The sequence below is a fragment of the Mauremys mutica genome, chromosome 2 (genome assembly GCF_020497125.1).
Source record: "Mauremys mutica isolate MM-2020 ecotype Southern chromosome 2, ASM2049712v1, whole genome shotgun sequence".
Lineage (NCBI taxonomy): Eukaryota > Metazoa > Chordata > Testudines > Geoemydidae > Mauremys > Mauremys mutica.
The window spans coordinates 234,186,536-234,206,487 of NC_059073.1; the positions used below are offsets into that span (position 1 = coordinate 234,186,536).

The window sequence follows — 19,952 nt, forward strand, 5'->3', positions numbered from 1 at the left end:
GTTAAGTGGCGTAATGAGCAGCAGAGTTGTTGCTCCGCCCCTTACTCCCTGTTTAACGCAACAGCCAATCAGCGGGCCGCAGCCTGCCTCAAGCTATTACCCTCACCTGCGGGCATGCGCGCCCGCCCGCCGTTCCTCCCTTAATCCCCTCACCCCCGGAGCCTAGGGGGACCCACTGTCCTGGTTGTATAGGGACAGGCCTGATATTTGGCGCTTTGTCTTATAGTGGTGCCTATTATCCCCCCCCCCACCCATCCCATCCTGATTTTTCACAGTTCCTGTCTGGTCACCTTACCCAAGCCCCAACCCTGTTCCATTGCCTCACCTGTGCCGGGAGCAGGCGGTGGCGCTGAGTCCCCGCGACCCGGCCCGGCCCGGCCTCAGCACAGTGCAGGGCGCAGCACCCTTGCACCAGCCACCCCATGGGACAGCAGGCCCAGTACTGCAGCCAGCCCGAGGGTCCCAGCGCAGCAGCGCAAGGGGGCGACTATGAGATGCACCGTGCCCCCACCCCCCTGCCTCTCACAGCCACCCCAGGGGGAGCTAGACCATAACTCAGCCACAGCTCCCCCTTCCGCAACACAGCCTGTGACCCACACTTAGGTTGCCAACCCTCTAGGATTGGCCTGAACTCTCCAGGACTTAAAAATTAACCTTTAATTAAAGATTGTCACCTGATGAAATCTCCACAAATATATCCAACCAAAATTGGCAACTCCCTTCCCCAAGAGCAACCATGACTCACACTAACACCCCATCCTACCTAGCATGACCAGATAGCAAATGTGAAAAATCTAGCCACTTTTTTTTTTTAAGCAGAAGAGGGGATAAGTAGTTACCTATATAAAACAAAGCCCCTACTATGGGGATGACTCATTACCCTCCCTACCTCCTGCCCCCCACCCCCAAGACAGACTGTGACTCTGGCATCTCCCCAAGAGACATACTGGACCCACACTGCAACCCTCCCCCAAGAGGGAGACAAGGACCCACCCTGACCCCATGCCCATAGGAGTAATGGAAAACAGACTCCTAATGTTCCAAGCATTGATTACACTCTCCTCCCAACAATGTTTTCACATATAAAGCAATTATTTAGGCAAAATGTGATATTTAGATAGTGGTAGCCTTCAACTACACTGTTTAAAAAAATTGCCTATTACCCTATCCAGCTACTAGGCCAGTTCTATTTTAATCCAACATAACTTGTGATAACATAGGATTTTTTAAAGTTATGTAAAAAGTCAAAATAATATTTTGAATTGCCAGATAAAATATATCAAATTATCTTGATTGCAGGATCACTCCTGCTTCATAGCTGCATCACTAAGGGCACATCTAAACTGGCAGTGTGTTCATACTATCAGCTGCCTGAACAATAGCCTGTTCACAGTTGCAGCACTTGCAGCGGTATTCAGAGTGGTGCACTCAGGGCAGCTATTCCACAGAGCACTTCTTTCTCTTCTGCCGCTAAGACTTGTGGGAAGGTGGAGAGGGTCACGCGGCAGCCTAGGTCCTGTCCCAATCCCACAAATTTGGTGCCATCTTTCAACAGTTTGTGTACTATGTACCCTGCCTCTTCAGGCTGCAGGAATGGATCCCAAACTACTGACCAGCATGCTGCTCGCTCTGACCAACACATCACGAGTGGTAGTGGAGTTATTCCTTAAACCACAAAGGCAAGAGAAATGTGACAACTTTTCTTGCCACGCAGAGTAGCTACAACCTGAGATTGCTTGTGGCATTCATGGAGGTGCTGACCACAGTGGAACACCATGTTTCCTGAAACCAAAAGAGCACTGAGTGGTGGAATCACATTGTCATGCACATCTGGGATGACAAGCAGTGGCCAAACTGCAGAGGGATGGGTATTGAGTGCAGTGGGTAGTTTGAGGCCACAGTCCTGGACTGTGAGGAGGGAGGAGTGGAATGTTGCGGGTAGAGACTGGAGACAGGAGGTTGATAAGAGTGTGTTGGCAGTGGCTCTAGGGCACATGGGAAAGAGTTTTGTGACAGCGGCTGCAGGGGAGGGGTGGGCGTGGAGCTGCTCAGTGTGAAGAGCTAGTATCGCTTGGAGCGTGTCCTCTTGGAGCGTGTCCATAACGTTTAAGAGCCGCTCCATAGCTTTATTCTGGTGTGCCGCATTCTCCTCACTGTCCTACCACTCCTTCAATTCCTGTTTCTCGGTGGCGGCATGCATCATAACCTCACACAGAAAGTTCTCCTTAGTTGTTCTTGGCCACTTTCTAATTCTGTGCAGCCGTTCTGCTGCCGATAAAGAGGGAGGCTGGATTCCGAAGGTCATCTCTGTGAAGTTTAAAACAGTTTACAGAAGCACTACTGTTTGCAACACAGACAACACTGATTCAGTGATTTAAAACAGCCAGTACTCACACACCTGTCACAAACTGGCTGATCCCAGGCAAGCACACATGAGCCACAAGACCCCCCAAAATGGTGAGTAGCCACAGGGGCAGGGTAAATCACTGTTCCCGGATCCTGCTGTACACTGGGTATGTGGCTCTTGGGGAGAGCCAGCACTGTTTGAGAGGCCTGATAATCATTTCTGTCCCCACACTTTCCACAGGATGTGATCATAATGGAAGATATCTTGCTGCTGAGAGTGAGCAGGGAATCAAGGGAGGGCCATCTCCAAGCCTGCGACTTCTGCCCTGGCCCTTATGCATCTCACCTGTGTGCAGCAATGGTTACCCTCCCCATTCCCCCGTGACAGCACAGTGGCATGGGAAAGTTACCATTAATGGGGCAAGAAACAAAGCAGCTCTGCCGAAGAACCTGCAGCTGCAGATTGCCCAGTATCTCCATGAGAGTTTCCTGGAGATCTGAGGGAGATTCCCGTGAAGTGAGGGAGTCAATCAACAGCCTGTTCTGCCGCTCAGACTAGGCATGCTGTGGGAGACAAGCCTGCTTTCTGCAACCCTCCTGCCCCCAACAACTTGCTTCAACAATTCCCCAAATCAGGTCCACTTACCAGGGGCATCCTCTCCTGTTTGTGCTTCGCCAAGATTTGACTGCTGTGACTGGCTAGGCTTCTCCAGGGTAGAAAAGAGCTTGTGGCTGCATGCATCTCTGGCCTCTGAGTCATCCTGTGCTTCCCCCTCCTCACTTGGTCCACTCTTGACTGGCATGCAAGCCAAAAATGTATCCACAGGGGCCTTGGTAGGTATTCTGCAGCTCCTTCACTTCTACCCTACACAGCAATGTGTCCCGGTCATGGCCCCTTTCTGTCATGCATCGTGAAATCTGTTTGTAGGTATCATAATTCCTATGGCTAGAGTGCAGCTGGGACTGCACAGCCTCCTCTCCCCAAATGCTGATGAGGTCCAGCAGCTCGGCATTGCTCAAAGTGGGGAATCGCCCGGTGCATGGAGCAGGCATGGACACCTGGAAAGATGTGCAGAGACCACTGCACGCATCACCAAGCAAACAGGAAGGGGACTTTCAAATTTGCAAAGGAATTTACAAGGTGGGGATGATGGTTGGTCACCTGAGGGCAGGGCAGTAGAGTTAAAACTGATGACCAGAAAGGTGAGAACAGGCATTGTGGGACACCTCCCATCCCGGAGGCCAATTGCAGTGCTGTAATCACCACAGTGCCTACACTGGCACTGCAGAGCTGTAGCCCCGGTGCAGAAAGCTGGACGCCTCTCGTTGAGGTGGTTTTTTTAAAGTGCAACAACTGCGCAGTTTCTGCACACTAAGTGGCTTGGCAGTTTGTACGCCTTGGGAGTTACAGCGCAGAAAAAAAGACAGTTACCTTTTCCGTAACTGGTGTTCTTCGAGATGTGTTGCTCATGTCCATTCCACAACGGGTGTGCGTGCTCGCCCCATTCACCGGTGCCAGAAGCTTTCCCCCTAGCAGTACCCGTAGGGGAGCGCCCCTACAATCCCAGGAGTGGCGTCTCTATGGCATGGTATAAGGGGAGCTGCATGCTCCCCCGACCCAGTTCCTTCTTGCCAGACAAACTGAACTGACACTAATCTAAACTACTTTAACTACAGGTACTACTATGAATGAACAAGAGTTCAAGAGGAAAGCTGCAGCTAAGCTGGAGCAGAGCAGTTAGATTGGCGGCAAGAAGGAAAAGAGGCTGGGGGGAGCACACAGCACCCCTTATACTGCGCCATAGAGGCACCACTCCAGGGGTCGCTAGGAGAGCTCCCCTACAGGTATTGCTAAGGGAAAAACTTCCAGCACCGGTGTATGTGGCGAGCACACACACCTATTGTGGAATGCACATGAGCAATCACTCTTAGAAGAAGCTGCTTTACTGCGCAGAAACTTGCCAGTGTAGACAGGGCCGAAGTAGGGCATATGGATTTGTCACTACAATACTAAGTAATAAACAATTGTGGATTTTTAAGTTTTTGTGGTGAGGTAAGACAAGCATTAACACTTTACTGTTAGTACTGAAGAAAACATTTACTGAACAATGTTTACTGATCCACAAGCTTCACTGAGGTATTTGTTTCATTTCCATCAGAAAGTTTTAAAGGGTGCTTCTGATACTTAACACAGAAGCCATACTTAAGGTTTATCAGTACACGTGCTTGATACACAGAATTATCTACGAAGAAAAAAGTTTTGTTGCACTCTCAGTAATGTTCAAATACTGATACCAATAATTCAGACAAAGAACCAGGTTTAGCATGCTCTGGACTACAAGATAGATTACATAGCATGAGAAAACCCAATAAACTCTAACAGATGAAGTACATAAGCAAGATCTTCATTACTTTACATTAGTTTAAGTCAATAAATTATAGAACGTATTGAGATCGACTGATTAATAAGAGGTGGATTGATCTTCTAGAAAAGACAAAGAAAAGGCTAAAACCAAAAGTACTGTATAGCAGTTCCAACAAAATGTCCAACTGAAGCTGCTTTTTAAACTGTGCTACGACAGTCAAATTTGTTCAAATCCTTTCATTCTTTGTATTTATAAATTTGTCAGTAGTTTTAAGAAAATTATCAACCTATGAAAATAAAATTAGAGAAATGTGCTTCAGAATTTTACAAACATACTAGCAGTTATAAAAATCAGCCTGTTGAACCCAGAAAGTGTAGGATTTAATCCAGTCTATGAGAGTATATGTGATACTTTAATGCACAGACATTCTTGAAAGGTAGTAAGATCTGGAAGCTGTGATTTTTCCAAATTTATATAGAACTTGGAGCGGAGCATCTTTTGGACATCCCATTTTCCTTTTGGCAGAGTATCCATTAAAAAAGTATGTACCAATGTAATTATTATTATTATTTTTTTAAGTAATTGCTATCTTGATAGTCTAGCAGGGATGGGTCTGAGAAGGATAGGAGGTTACAGAACTGATAAAATTAGGGTGAAAACTCATGAACTAACTGAACTAATGTGCACAGCAGTACAAACTTATGCATACCAGTCTGTAGTTTTTCAAAGTGGGAAAGTGTATACAGTATTGACTTCGATAAGTGTACGAGAGGTTAGCTGACAAGCATTAACACTTTAGCTTATTTGTCTTGTAAACTGGAGCATGGGGGAACTGGAAGATTATATTGTTGCCATGTTTACAGTAAAGTTTTTGATGATTTTGATACACTTACAGGACTGTATGCTTATAGTCCACAGATTTTTCAAAATCTTTTCCAACTTTATAAGTCTCTATAAAATTATTGTAAGGAATTTTATACAGTCAATTCCCAATAGGAAGAAAGTCAATATAACTATCTTACTGATTACTTTTCCACCCCAAATCTTCACAAATGGGTTGGCTTCCACAGTGCTTACAGCACATTTGAATGGGAAAACAGACTGGGAATTGATCCCAAGTGCCCAACCTGATAGTACAGAGCACTATTACTGGGAGGAATGAAATATGCAATCAAACTTCAAGATTCTGAGTTTTGTGATAATTTAGAGGTCTTTTTGTATAAGGCCCTCAAAGTACCAAATCAAATATCTAGGCATCAGTGTTTCTGTAATGTACATATGGCTTACTATTTAAAATCAGCATGCACTGAAATGATCATGAAGGTGATGTATGAACAGCACAGGAATAAACCAGCCATAGTACAGATAGGCGCTGTGCAAGTTATCTGCACATCACTCCTAATCCATTATACCCCTTGCGTTGCAAGGCTGGGTACTTACAGTTATATAAGTAAAATTGTAGTTGTGCAATGTGCATCAATGAAAAAGGGAACAGTATGAGCAAATTCATTTTTGCTTGTGACCCAAGCTATATTCACTCACCTTTGGTAGCTGGAGAATCTGTGACTGAGCTGTAGAAATTACATAAGAATGTAAGAATGGCCGTACTGGGTCAGACCCAAGGTCCATCTAGCTCAATAAACTGTCTTCCAACAGTGGCCAATGCCAGATGCTTCAGAGGGAATGAATAGAACAGGTAATCATCAAGTGATCCATTCCTAGTTGCTCATTCCCAGCTTCTGGCAAACAGAGGCTAGGGACACCATCCCTGCCCATTGTGGCTAATAGTCATTGATGGACCTATCCTTAAAACGATGTTTTAGCCATGGGTATTTTTAGTAAAAGTAATGGACAGGTCACAGGCAGTAAACAAAAATTCACAGCCCGTGACCTGTCCATGACTTGTACCCCTAACTAAAACTTGGCTGGGGGGCGCAGGTGCTTGAGGGTGGTGGTCCACGGGTGCCATGGGTGCTGGGGTGTGTGGCCCAGGAGGCGGCAGCACACAGACTGGGACCTCCGTTGGTGCTGCGAGAGGGGAGGGGGGCGTTAGTGGGGCTGGCAGACTCCCTACCCAGCTCTGCATGTCCCTGCAGCTCCCAATGGGGGAGGGAAGGCCACAGTGGCTCCCCATGCTGCCCCCACCATGAGCTCTGACTCTGCAGCTCCCATTTGGCAGGAAACCGCAGCCAATGGGAGCTACAGTGGCAGCATCTGCGAGTGCGGGCAGCGTGCAGATCCCCCTGACACCTCCGCCTAGGAGCTGCAGGGATGTGCCGGTCACTTCCAGGGAGCCTGTGCGCCCCGCCCCCCACCAGGTAAGGGCCGCCCTGCACCCCAAGTTCTGCCCCAGCCCTGAGCCCTCTCCCACACCCAAACTGCCCCAGCAGCAGCCAGTGTGGCTAGCACAGGGGCTGCCTGATCTGCTTGGGCAGCCCTGGAGCCAGCCGCACCGGCCGCTGCAGAAGTCACGGAATTGGTGATTTCCATGACCTCTGTGACAGACATGTAGCCTTACCTATCCTCCATGAATTTATCTAGTTTTTTTTTGAACCCTGTTATAATCTTGGCCTTCACAAGATCCTCTGGCCAAGAGTTCCATGGGTTGACTGTGCGTTGTGTGAAGAAATACTTCCTTTTGTTTGTTTTAAACCTGCTGCCTATTAATTTCATTTGGTGACCCCTAATACTTGTGTTATGAGAAGTAAATAACATTTCCATATTTACTTTCTCCACATCCGTCATGATTTTATAGACCTCTATCATATCCCCCTTAGTGGTCTTTTTTTCACGCTGAAAAGTTCCAGTCTTGTTAATCTCTTCTCATACGGAAGCTGTTCCATATCCCTAATCATTTTGGTTGCCTTTTCTGAACCTTTTCCAATTCCAATATATCTTTTGTGAGTGGCGCGACCACATCTGCATGCAGTATTCAAGATATGGGTGAACCATGGCTTTATATAGAGGCAATACGATATTTTCTGTCTTATTATCTACCCCTTTCTTAATGATTCCCAACATTTTATTAGCTTTTTTATTAGCTTTTTTGACTTAGCTGCTGCACATGGAGTCATTATGGCTAGTTCTCCGAAAACATCCACTCAAAAAGCTCTTTCTTGAGTGGCAACATCCCACTTAGACTTCATCATTCTATATGTATAGCTGGGATTATGTTTTCCAATGTGCATTATTTTGCATTTATCAACATTGAATTTCATCTGCCGTTTTGTTGCCCAGCCACCCAGTTTTATGAGATCCCTTTGTAACTCTTCACAGTCTACTCAAGATAATTAAGTGAAAAGCAAAGTAAAGATGAGATTTAGGCTAAACTACATCAAATGCACTAACATTTTCTAAGTAATTGGGTTGAGTGGTGTGAGGTGAGGGTGGAGGTTGGTTGTTTTTTGGCAAAGCCACCCAAAAAAAAATATTTTCAAGACAACTTGTCATGTGTTCTCAACTATGTTAGTGGAATCTTGAAATACTTCTCATCTTTTAAAACAATCTTTAAAAATTAAACTGACCCTTTTTGTATATACAAATGTGAGGACTGCATCTCAGTTTTTCAGATTATTCAGTTTAACAAGAATCAATAAAACACAGAAGCAAAGCACCGATGGCATCTTTTCCAAGTCTTTGAAAAATGTCCTGACCTCTCCTTGAGGCTTTCATGTCTCTAATGTCTCTTCATTTGCTCCACAAGTATCAACAACACAGATTAAACAACTTGTCACTGGGAAAGCACGGACTTTGGAGTTGGCTACCCACTTGTCTGTTTCAGTATTATATTCAAGGATGTGCCCTAATCGGCCCACACCCTGAAAGCCAGCCAGGACGTAGACTATAGAGCCCACAGCAGCACACTTCACTGTTACACCCTTCCACGGCATTGGCGACACCATCTTCCATTCATTCATCTTAATATCATAATATTCCACATTGTCTAGGCCACCTTGAAATGAATCAAACAAGTAACAATTAACAGCAATATGAACACTGCCACCGCTTACATAAAAATCTCACAGAAAATGCCTTTGACCGATAGTAGTAGAAGGCTCTTTAATCTATCAATCATACATCTTCTCCCTGTGGGAGTATTTCTAGAACACATATTTGTGTAGAGTGTGCATAACCAGCAGCACAAACATTACCCACATGTGTGAAGTTCCAGTTGTGTATCATTTCCAATTATAAATTGCTATTTAATGATTCTTCATTAAAACTTTCACTCTGGGCTGAAACTTGACATCCAATTTTTTTTTTTTAAATTAAAATCAACCCCTTCCCCCCGTTTCTTAGAAGGCAACATGTTCTTTAATTGGGATTAGTTGCTTTTTCTTTCAAAAGAGGGAAGGGGACAGGGGAAGCGATGAAAAGCACTTACAAGCCCCCAAACATGAATGTATAGCATCTCATCCAAAAATCTTAAAAAGCACTTTACAAACAGTGCCTCACAACACTCACCCACAAGGCAGAGAGGAGTATTGATTCCCAGTCCCAAATTCTAACTGTTTAGATACATGGGATTTTAAGAACACTGTATGACCTGAAGAGATATGGAAGCCATGACAATGGCATTGTTATACCACGGTCACTGCACTGAAAGGAAGTAATTAGTCAATCAGGCCAATTTTCACTGAACAAAAAGTGAACTGCAAAATAGTATTTTGGCCTACTGGGTAAGTGGTGTATGTTTTCAAATTGGGTGTTCAACTAGTAGGCTCAAAGGGTGAAGTTTCTAACTCTGATTGTCTCATTGTGTGCACGTAAGATGCACCTACATATACCTCTTTGCGCTGGAAACTACCCATTACGTTGGAATACAGTTAGTAAATATTTTGGGACAGTTTATAATTTGCCATTTAATTAGCATTAATCTGAAACAAAATATTCCAGTTGTTAGCATGAATAAGTAATAAGTTTAGCATTTGAGTAGTTTTCATCTTCAAAGCACTTCAGAAACATTACCTAATTAACTTTCAACACTTCTATGAGGTAGGTAAATATTATTATTCTTGTTGTACAGGTGGGGAGAGAGACAGAGGATAAGAGACTTGCCCAAGACTGCCCAGCAAATCCTATGTTACGTATTCAGGGCAGTCAAAACAGGTAGTTTCACCCTTTTTAATTATTTATTTGTAATAATCCTTTAGACTGCAAGTTCCTCAGGGGAGTGACTGTATCCTTCTCTCTCTCTCATAGAGCTAAGCACACAGTTGCCACTTCTCAAAAATATCTAATGAAGAGTAATGAAGTTACCCTCTTGTCAAATGACAAGTTAATCCAGTTAACTCTGTTCTAGAATAGTTTCATTTAAACAGTGGGAACAAGGTTCCCCAAAGTACTTACTACTGACAGTTCTACCAGATCCAATTTCAAGTAGGAAAGTTTGGGAAATATCTAGGATATGAGGAGGCAGAAAGAAGGGAGGCAACAGTGGAGGGAGGAGAGTATGTGTTTGCTGTCACTCCAAAAGCAAAGAAATGGAGATCAATATCATAAAAATGCAGTTTCTGACACTGCCAGTGTTCAAGAAGTTAAGCTACTAGAGAGCTTAGCAATTCTCCCAACCTAGTTGCAAGGGAAACCTTCATCAGCTGGGAGGGAGGGAGGGGGAACAGAGTGCTGAACAAAACAAATAGGTAGGTTAATTATTCTTAATGACTCAGTAATTCCTACATACCGGTAGGAAAGGAAATGAAAACAAGGGAAGAGCGTTTGTTGAAGAAGCTGCCAACTTTTGCATATGATGCAATAATGAGGGCCCTTAATAACCTGAGGTGGTTCAGATCCCAGAGCTCTTTTCACATAAGAGGGGTGCTTACCCTTGTGTCCTGACTAAATTCCAATTTCAGCCTTTTAATAATACCTTTATGTGACTGCATGGTACCAGATTTCTACTAAGCATAAGGCAAAGTTCTAAACGATAGGTTGACTGTATCCTAATTTCTGACCTAGATCAGATTTTACAGTGTGAGTATTCAAAGAAAATATGATATAGATTCTGTTCTTATTTGGCATGATTGCCATGCTGCCAAGCAATACATTCCAAAAATAGAAGTAGCTTTATCAATAATTGTAGTGATTTGATGTATTAACAAAAACAAACTAACAAGTGGTCTTCCAAATTACAAAGTAGCATAATTCCAATTTTAACATTCATGTTATCAAGATAACTCATCCACTAGTTTAGTTGGAAGACTGCAAACCAGTCTTTTACTCGTCTGCTCATAAGAGTCCTTCAGTTGTGTGAACATGACTGCAATGAACTTTCTCTGTCCAGTACTGGATTAGCTGTTTGTGAGGGGGGAGGAGGAAGGTTGAAGCAGTCTCTTTTACCTTAGCTTCACTTCACACCTGCCCCTCTTTAATCCTCTCCTGCCCCATCCTGATCCCTCCAGTTGATCCCCTCTTAAGTAAATCCACTGCCCCACCCCCCAAAATTGTGGAATTTATATGCTGTTTACCACTATCACATTCTTCACTCTGCTAGTGGGTTTTATCTTTTCTCCCACCCTGTGTCTGTCTTGTCTATTTAGTTTGTAAGATCTTCTGGACAAGGAGTATCTATTACTCTGTTTGCTCGCTCAGTGTCTAGCACAATGGAGCCCTATTCCTGGTTGGTCTTTAGGTACTACTGTAATAAAACATGATTATTAATCATTAATAACCTGTATGTGTAAAGAACATAGTCAGAAACAATATTTTGTGGATAAATTGAAGAGTTACAAAACTGAATACCTAAGCCATTTTGTCCACCCACAGCAAATATTTTGTCTTTTACAAACACCAGCCCATGATTCTTCCTGGCTTCTATCATTGGACATAGCTCAGTCCACCTGAAAAAGAGAAAAAAAATGGAGTTACTCACCTAGTTCTTGGTCATTTATTTACATTTCTTTCCCATCTTCTGGGATTGGGGAAAGGCAAGATATGGAGGAGGAAAGCTACCTAAAGCACAGACCTCCAGTTTGCAGCCAGACAGTCAAATATCTTGGATTCCTATTCACTATTCCTGTCCCTTCTTCGATAATTGCACAATTCTTCCTGGTTGTCTATAGTTTAGCTATCTGAAAAGCGAGCAAGTCCACAAGAGCTGCTAGTGACAAAGGGCGTTAGCATTGGTACATACGTTTCTGTTGCTGGATCATAAACTTCACAGGAATTCAGGACCCTTCCAGAAACATTGTTTCCCAAGCTTCCTCCACATACGTAAATCAGGCCATTTGCCTCCACCATCCCATGACTGCAACGCTGAGTCAGCATGCTGGGCTTTGTGTGCCAGCTTTCTGTTCTTGTATCATAGCATTCAAATAAATACAGAGCAGAATTTCCTTCAAGAAAACAAAGTAATATTTACTTTAGCGGTTGTATTTGAAAAGAAAAACCTAACAATACTGAGTCAATACTTCAATCATTAGTTAAAGGGGAAAGCGTTTTGTATCCCGTTCCTCTCTATCCCACCCCCCTAAAAACTAGCTGGCCTTAAACCTGGGATAAGTTTTGATATCTGTACTTTAAAATTTAATGAAAGTCATTTGGATAGCTCAGGGAGGTGGATTAAAAGAAGAAATGAACAGACACATGAGAGAGTACATTTACATGTAATTGATAAAATGATAGTCTATGTCAGCTTCATTATTTGAAATCTGCTGAACTCTTAGATGTCACAGTCAAATTGATAAAGACTTGTAAATTGTCTTTGCACAAATTCATACAAATCAACAGGATTCACACGACAATACACGGCTTGATTAATTCACTTCATAACGCTGGTCACAATGTATTCTTTTTTGGAATGATGTGGTAGCTTACGTCCATGTGATTAGTGACCATTTAACTACAAAGCTACCATTTGATGGTGTACTTCTTTTCTGGGGGTGGCAAAATGGCATGTGCCTCTCACTTTCTAAAGGTCCCGTATCAGTGCCCTTCCCTTGAAAGGCCCAATCCAGCTCCTTCTGAAGTCAATAGAAAGAGTCCTATTGATTACAACAGTAATTTAATGATACTTTAGCACCAGCTTAAGTGCTTGTCTGAATCAAGGCCCAACTGAAGAAGGTTGGATATGGTTTCATCTAGCTACTCTGTCATTTTAACTCTTCATTCCATCAGATATTATCACTCGACTGAAGGCAAGGTATTTCCCCCTCCTCTCTACTTCCAGTACTGAGCATGCTACTTCTGCAGAACTCCTAACCCTTGCCTGCCTTGGGAGGTAGGGATTCAAACCCTTGGAACCCATGTGGCAGAGCATTACATTTTCACTAGGCCATCAGGCTTTTATAGACTTCTATGAAACATACATGTATATTGTACATATCATCAGACTTGCCAAGCTGCACATTAACTAATTATGAAACAGGCTGTGTCGCACCTTAGGGTACGTCTACACTACGGGACTATTCCGAATTTGCATAAACCGGTTTTGTAAAACAGATTTTATAAAATCGAGTGTGCGCGGCCACACTAAACACATTAAATCGGTGGTGTGCGTCCATGGTCCGAGGCTAGCGTCGATTTCTGGAGCGTTGCACTGTGGGTAGCTATCCCGTAGCTATCCCATAGTTCCCGCAGCCTCCCCCGCCCCTTGGCATTTCCGGGTTGAGATCCCAGTGCCTGATGGGGCAAAAATCATTTTCGCGGGTGGTTCTGGGTACAGCCTCACCCCTCCCTCCCTCCCTGACAGCGGCAGACAACCGTTTCGCGCCTTTTTTGCTTGGTGAACCGTGCAGACGCCATAGCACAGCAAGCATGGACCCTGCTCAGCTCCATACCGCAATCGTGGATGTTTTAAACACCTCGCGCACTCTCGTGCAGTATATGCTGAACCAGGACCTTCGAACCGAGGCGAGTAAGAGGCGGATACGGCAGCGCGGCGATGACAGTGATGAGGACGTGGACACAGAATTATCTCAAACCGCGGGCCCCGGCGCTTTGGAGATCCTGATGGTAATGGGGCAGATTCTATCCATTGAACGCCGATTTTGGGCCCGGGAAACAAGCACTGACTGGTGGGACCGCATTGTGTTGCAGGTGTGGGACGATTCCCAGTGGCTGCGAAACTTTCGCATGCGTAAGGGCACTTTCATGGAACTTTGTGACTTGCTTGCCCCTGCCCTGAAACGCCATAATACCAAGATGAGAGCAGCCCTCACAGTAGAGAAGCGAGTGGCGATAGCCCTGTGGAAGCTTGCAACGCCAGACAGCTACCGGTCAGTCGGGAATCAATTTGGAGTTGGAAAATCTACTGTGGGGGCTGCTGTGATGCAAGTAGCCAAAGCAATCACTAAGCTGCTGCTACGAAAGGTTGTGACTCTGGGAAACGTGCAGGCCATAGTGGATGGCTTTGCTGCAATGGGATTCCCTAACTGTGGGGGGGCGATAGATGGAACCCATATCCCTATCTTGGCACCGCAGCACCAGGGCACCCAGTACGTAAACCGGAAGGGGTACTTTTCAATGGTGCTGCAAGCACTGGTGGATCACAAGGGACGTTTCACAAACATCCACGCGGGATGGCCAGGGAGGGTTCATGACGCTCGCGTATTCAGAAGCACTACTCTGTTTAAACGGCTGCAACAAGGGACTTACTTCCCAGACCAGAAAATAACAGTTGGGGATGTTGAAATGCCTGTCGTTATCCTGGGGGACCCAGCCTACCCCTTGATGCCATGGCTCATGAAGCCATACACAGGCAGCCTGGACAGTGGTCAGGATCTGTTCAATTACAGGCTGAGCAAGTGCAGAATGGTGGTGGAATGTGCATTTGGCCGTTTAAAGGCGCGCTGGCGGACATTACTGACTCGCTCAGACCTCAGCCAAACCAATGTCCCCTATGTTATTGCTGCTTGCTGTATTCTCCACAATCTCTGTGAGAGTAAGGGGGAGACCTTTATGGCGGGGTGGGAGGCTGAGGCAAATCACCTGGCCGCTGATTACGCGCAGCCAGACACCAGGGAGATTAGAAGAGCACACCAGGAAGCGGTGCGCATCAGAGAAGCTTTGAAAACGAGCTTCATCAATGGCCAGGGTACAGTGTGACTGCTGTGTTTGTTGATGAACACCCAACCCCCTTGATTGACTCAGTCCCTGTAAGCAACTCCCCCTCCCCCTTCGAGTACAGCTTACTTATGCAAATAAAGTCACTCATTTAAAAAGCATGAATTCTTTATTGATTCATTATAAAAAGAGGGAGAGAAGTAAGGGTGTGCTTTGGGAGGAGGAAAGGAGGGATGGAGAAGGCCATTAAAAAAATAAAATTCAGAGTAACGACATCCTTCTGGTTGGGCTGTCCACGGGGGTGGAGTGGGCGGGTGCACGGAGCCTCCCCCCACGCGTTCTTACACGTCTGGGTGAGGAGGCTAAGGAACATGGTGAGGGGGGAGGGTGGTTATACAGGGGCTGCAGCGGCACTCTGTGATCCTGCTGCCGTTCCTGAAGCTCCACAAGACGCCGGAGCATGTCAGTTTGATCACGCAGCAGCCCCAGAGTTGCATCCCGCCACCGCTGATCTTCCTGCCGCCACCGCTGATTTTCCTGCCGGTCTTCCTGCCGCCACCTCTCATCTCGGTTGTCCCTCCTGTCCTCACGTTCATCCCTCCTGTCCTCACGTTCACTGGCCTCTTTCCTGTAATTTGAAACCACGTCCTTCCACTCATTCAGATGAGCTCTTTCATTGCGTGTAACTTCCATAATATCCGAGAACATCTCATCTCGCGTCTTCTTTTTCCTCCGCCTTATCTGTGCTAGCCTTTGGGATGGAGGAGGGACGCTTGAAATATTTGCAGCTGCATGAGGGAGATAAATATTTAGAAAGATACATTTTACAGAACAATGGTTATACTCTTTCACAGTGAAAAGCACTATTCACCTTACATAGCACATGTGATTTCCCTACAAGGTCGCATTTTTCATCTTAATAGTGCCTGCTTGCAACTCTTGGGTTACAGATCTCAGACACAGGTCCAGGCATCAGGATTCAGCTTGCATGCGGCCATGGTAAGCCACTGTCTCAGTGATTTACCCCTCCCCCCCCAACGCATGGCTAATACCACGCTAGCTCCCTGCTAATCAACAACCTTCCCCCTCCCCCCCACCCACTGCTTGTCCGGTAGCTTGGGGAAGATCGCCTCGCCGGTGACCAAACAGAAAAGATCATCGGCATTTCACTCCTCCCCTCCCCCCGCTTCGCTACGTGCAGGAAAGTGTTTTTTTTAAGCTGCTGCATTCCACGAACCCAGTAGAAAAATGGCCACCCCCCCTTACTTAAATTCCTGATTTCTAACCAGGTTATCCTGAACGATATCACTTTGCTGAGGATAACAGAACAAGATAAAGAGCGCATGCTTCTTGAATGCCAGCAGTCACCGGGACCATATGCCGCTATGCTTTGCCACGCAATGATACCTGATTACTTGCTACATGCATGGCATGGTAAAGTGTCCTACCATGGTGGGCGGAACAAGGATGCTTTGCCCAGAAACCTTCTGCAAAGGCTTCTGGAGTACCTACAGGAGCGCTTCATCGAGATGTCCCTGGAGGATTTCCTCTCAATCCCCGGACATGTTAACAAACTTTTCTAAGTAACTATACTGTCTGCGAATGCGTCCCAAGTCCTCAGGGCAAATCAATCATTAAAAAAGGCTTGCTTAAAAAACACTGTTTGCTATTTGCAAAGGTACACTCACCAGAGCTCCCTTCCATGGCGTCATTCTCTGGAATAGTTGCTTGTGAGGGCTGGGAGCAGGGTAATTCCGTCAGGGTGATAAAAAGCTCCTGGCTGCTGGGGGTCACGGAGTGCTGTGTGCTCTCTGCGAGGTCTTCCTCCTCTTCTTCATCTTCATCTTCCCCGTCTGACATGGCAGAGATTACAACCCCCACCTCGGAATCCACGGTCAGGGGTGGGGTACTTGTGGCGCAGCCCCCTAAAATTGCATGCAGCTCAGCATAGAAGCGGCATGTTTTTCGACCTGCCCCGGACCTTCCGTTTGCTTCTTTGGTTTTCTGGTAGGCTTGTCTGAGCTCCTTAACTTTCACTCTGCACTGCACGGAGTCCCTGCTGTGGCCTTTATCCGTCATAGACTTAGAAATTCTTTCAAATACTTTTTCATTTCGTCTTTTGGAACGCAGTTCTGTTAGCACTGAATCCTCTCCCCATATAGCGATCAGATCCATTACCTCCCGAGCGGTCCATGCTGGGGCTCTTTTTCGATTCTCAGGAGACTGCATTGTTAACTGTGCTGATGAGCTGTGCGTGGTCACCTGTGATGATGAGCTCTCCACGCTGGGGAAGCAGGAAATGAATTTCAAAAGTTCGCGGGGCTTTTCCTGTCTACCTGGCCAGTGCATCCGAGTTGAGAATGCTGTCCAGAGCGGTCAGTGGTGCACTGTGGGATAGCTCCCGGAGGCCAATACCGTCGATTGCGGCCACACTAACCCTATTCCGATATGTTAATACCGATATTAGCGCTACTCCTCTCGTCGGGCAGGAGTACAGAAACCGATTTAAAGAGCCATTAAAATCGATATAAGGTGCCTCCTAGTGTGGACGGTTGTGGCGTTAAATCGGTTTTAGGCTCCTAAAACCGATTTAAACGCCTAGTGTAGACCAGGCCTTAGTTCCATTTAGCAGGGACAACATGGGATAATAAACAATCAAAGCTAAACTACACATGGAATGGAGCATATTCTTCCTTTATATAAATACACACACATTAATGCTAATGGGAATTGTGCAAGTTAGCATTAACAGGAATGGCCATAGAACTTTATTTAAAAAAATCTGAAATACAACATCAGTTCTGAATACATTTTCAATACAATATAAATGAATCTCTCTCTTTGTCTAAATAAAATAAAGAATTCCATCACTTGCAACAGCTAACAAAAATTTTCAAGTTAAAACTAAAATGCACTCCCACCAAAGCAATATGGGGGAAAAGAGGCCATATTAGCGAAAGTACAGTCTACAGTGAATAAACAGAAATTAGCCAGTGAAATCCTCAACTTGGATTAAATTGGTACCATGTTTTTCAGACTCGTATCATAGCCAATCCAACAACACACAATAAGTTACTGACTTGTCGAGGAGTTTATTGAAAAATCTGTAATTTACAACTAAGTATTATAGGAAGATTAGGGAAAAAAAACTTTAGACATAAGACAGGTAAAAATGTTACTTATTCACTTTGATCTTAAACAGGATGGTAAAAGTTTGTCACAGTTTGAATAAAAATATTCTTCTGGACAACTGGCCAATGTTTGTCAAAGATTCTAAAATACGCTGCCAAAATTAATTCTAATAGAATAGTAAGAGGAGAACTAAATTATCTTAAACATTTATAGTAAGAAAAGGAGACCTAAACATTTTATTTAACTGAAAACACATACATCCTAGAACAGGCTCCTATTACAGGTGTACTATTAACTTCACATGAGATGCTGGGCAAAAGAGCCTATGCAGTCAAAGTTTCGGTCACACTACCTTCATGAAAAGAACGGGAGTACTTGTGGCACCTTAGAGACTAACACATTTATTTCAGCATAAGCTTTCGTGGGCTACGAAATAAATGTGTTAGTCTCTAAGGTGCCATAAGTACTCCTGTTCTTTTTGCGGATACAGACTAACTCGGCTGCTACTCTGAAAACTACCTTCATGGACTGTTGTTTTGGACAGGGAAGGCTAGGCCTTACTCAGGTCTGAATATCACAGCATGAGATGAGTAAATTATTTGAAAGGGGGAAAAACGGTTATTTCATATGTACAACACTAGATGGCAGCTATGAACTGTTGCCTTATCAATTGCAAAGTCAAACCTGATGAAGTATTTGAAAATCAAATGCTATCTAAATATCACAACTTCTTATCAAGGAAATAATATTTCAGTGTTAAACAACCATCATCATCAGTGCTTATCTTCTGCTTGCTTTATTCTGCAGCAAGGCAGAACTCAAAATGACTTGCTATGAATTGTACTGTCACAGCATTAGATATTTTGGCAGACTGCAGAGCTTTTAGTTCTCACAGCAATAATCAGTGAGATTCTACATACACTACATTGCAGCAATCAGTCTGATGAAGACCGTACTTATATCAGTGTAAATTAGGCATAAGACAATTGAAATAAATTGAGCTCATACTAAAGTGTGAAATCAGAACCAGGGCACTTGTCTTGGCAATAGTTTTATCTTCCTCTGTGGTTTACAGGATCTTTTTGAAATCTGTTTCTGAAGGAGAAAGTTAGTTTCTGCCTCATTAATTGAAGTTAACAGAGAACAAGAGAAAAACAAATCAGCAAGAAACAACTTTTTTCAACAAATAATCCCCTAAAATTGGGGGATAGGAAATCTTTCTTTCCATGAACAGTTAAGTAGGGTTTTCCCTCAGGTAAAAATGGATAGCTTTTGAAAATACTATATAATTACATTAAATGGCATTATTAAGATAGCTGATATTTGGGCTTCATATTTATTAGGCCCATTATAGTAAGACTATTAACAAAAATCTTATTCACACTAGCTACCCAAATGCAATGTCTTGGTGCTGCATTAGCCATGACAAAAAATCTTGGGCTACATTCTGCTGTTACTGAATCAAAAGTCAGTGGAATTCTCTGGGGGTTAACACCAGTAAACAGAGAACAGAATTTGACCCCAAAAATGTATTTGCTTGCAGCTAATTTACTCCAGACAGTTGTAGAAATTTCTTTATGACACAGATAAAAGACAGACTGTTCATTTTTACTCAGTAAAATAGCATCTAAAAATGCAATACAAATTGATAAAACCTCTCAGCATCTGGGAAAAGAGACCTATTATTGAACAGAAGAACTTTATAGTCTAGTATTACAGCAACACGTATAGATTCTATTCAAACAAGGAAGTAATGGAACTAAAAAGCATTTAATGTATTTTTTATTTTGTTTTGTTTTTTTAAAAGATTGTGTCTTACCCACTTCTGAACCACCAGACGTATAAATTTTGCCCTCCGCAGCACAGGCTGCAAGGCTATCTCGAGGTGTTGGAGGTCCCAGTTTGGAATACCAGCTGTCCTTCACCACATTGTAGCAGTCCATTCGCTTTATAGGGAAGAGTTGGGAGCCACCCAAAATATAAACTACATTGTCCCAGAAGACACAAGCTGCATCTCTGCGCTTTTCAAAGGGACATCGGATGTCTGTCCAGCTGTAATCCTGTATTATAAAGAACAGGTAATGTCTACCTGGAGCGAGAGTTTTC

The 19,952-nt window shown here is 44.2% G+C and overlaps 1 protein-coding gene across 1 annotated transcript in view; it reads right to left on the reverse strand.

The window, feature by feature from the left end:
- Nucleotides 1–7,691: 7,691 nt before the first annotated feature.
- Nucleotides 7,692–19,952, reverse strand: part of KLHL7 (kelch like family member 7) — a 43,258-nt gene continuing 30,997 nt past the window's right edge. The window contains exons 8-11 of the mRNA XM_045007845.1: nucleotides 19,666–19,906; nucleotides 11,845–12,046; nucleotides 11,454–11,551; nucleotides 7,692–8,664 (exon numbers count right to left, since the gene is read on the reverse strand). Coding sequence (XP_044863780.1) covers nucleotides 8,381–8,664; nucleotides 11,454–11,551; nucleotides 11,845–12,046; nucleotides 19,666–19,906 — 825 coding nt within the window. The 3' untranslated portion in view covers nucleotides 7,692–8,380. The remainder of the gene's footprint in view (nucleotides 8,665–11,453; nucleotides 11,552–11,844; nucleotides 12,047–19,665; nucleotides 19,907–19,952) is intronic.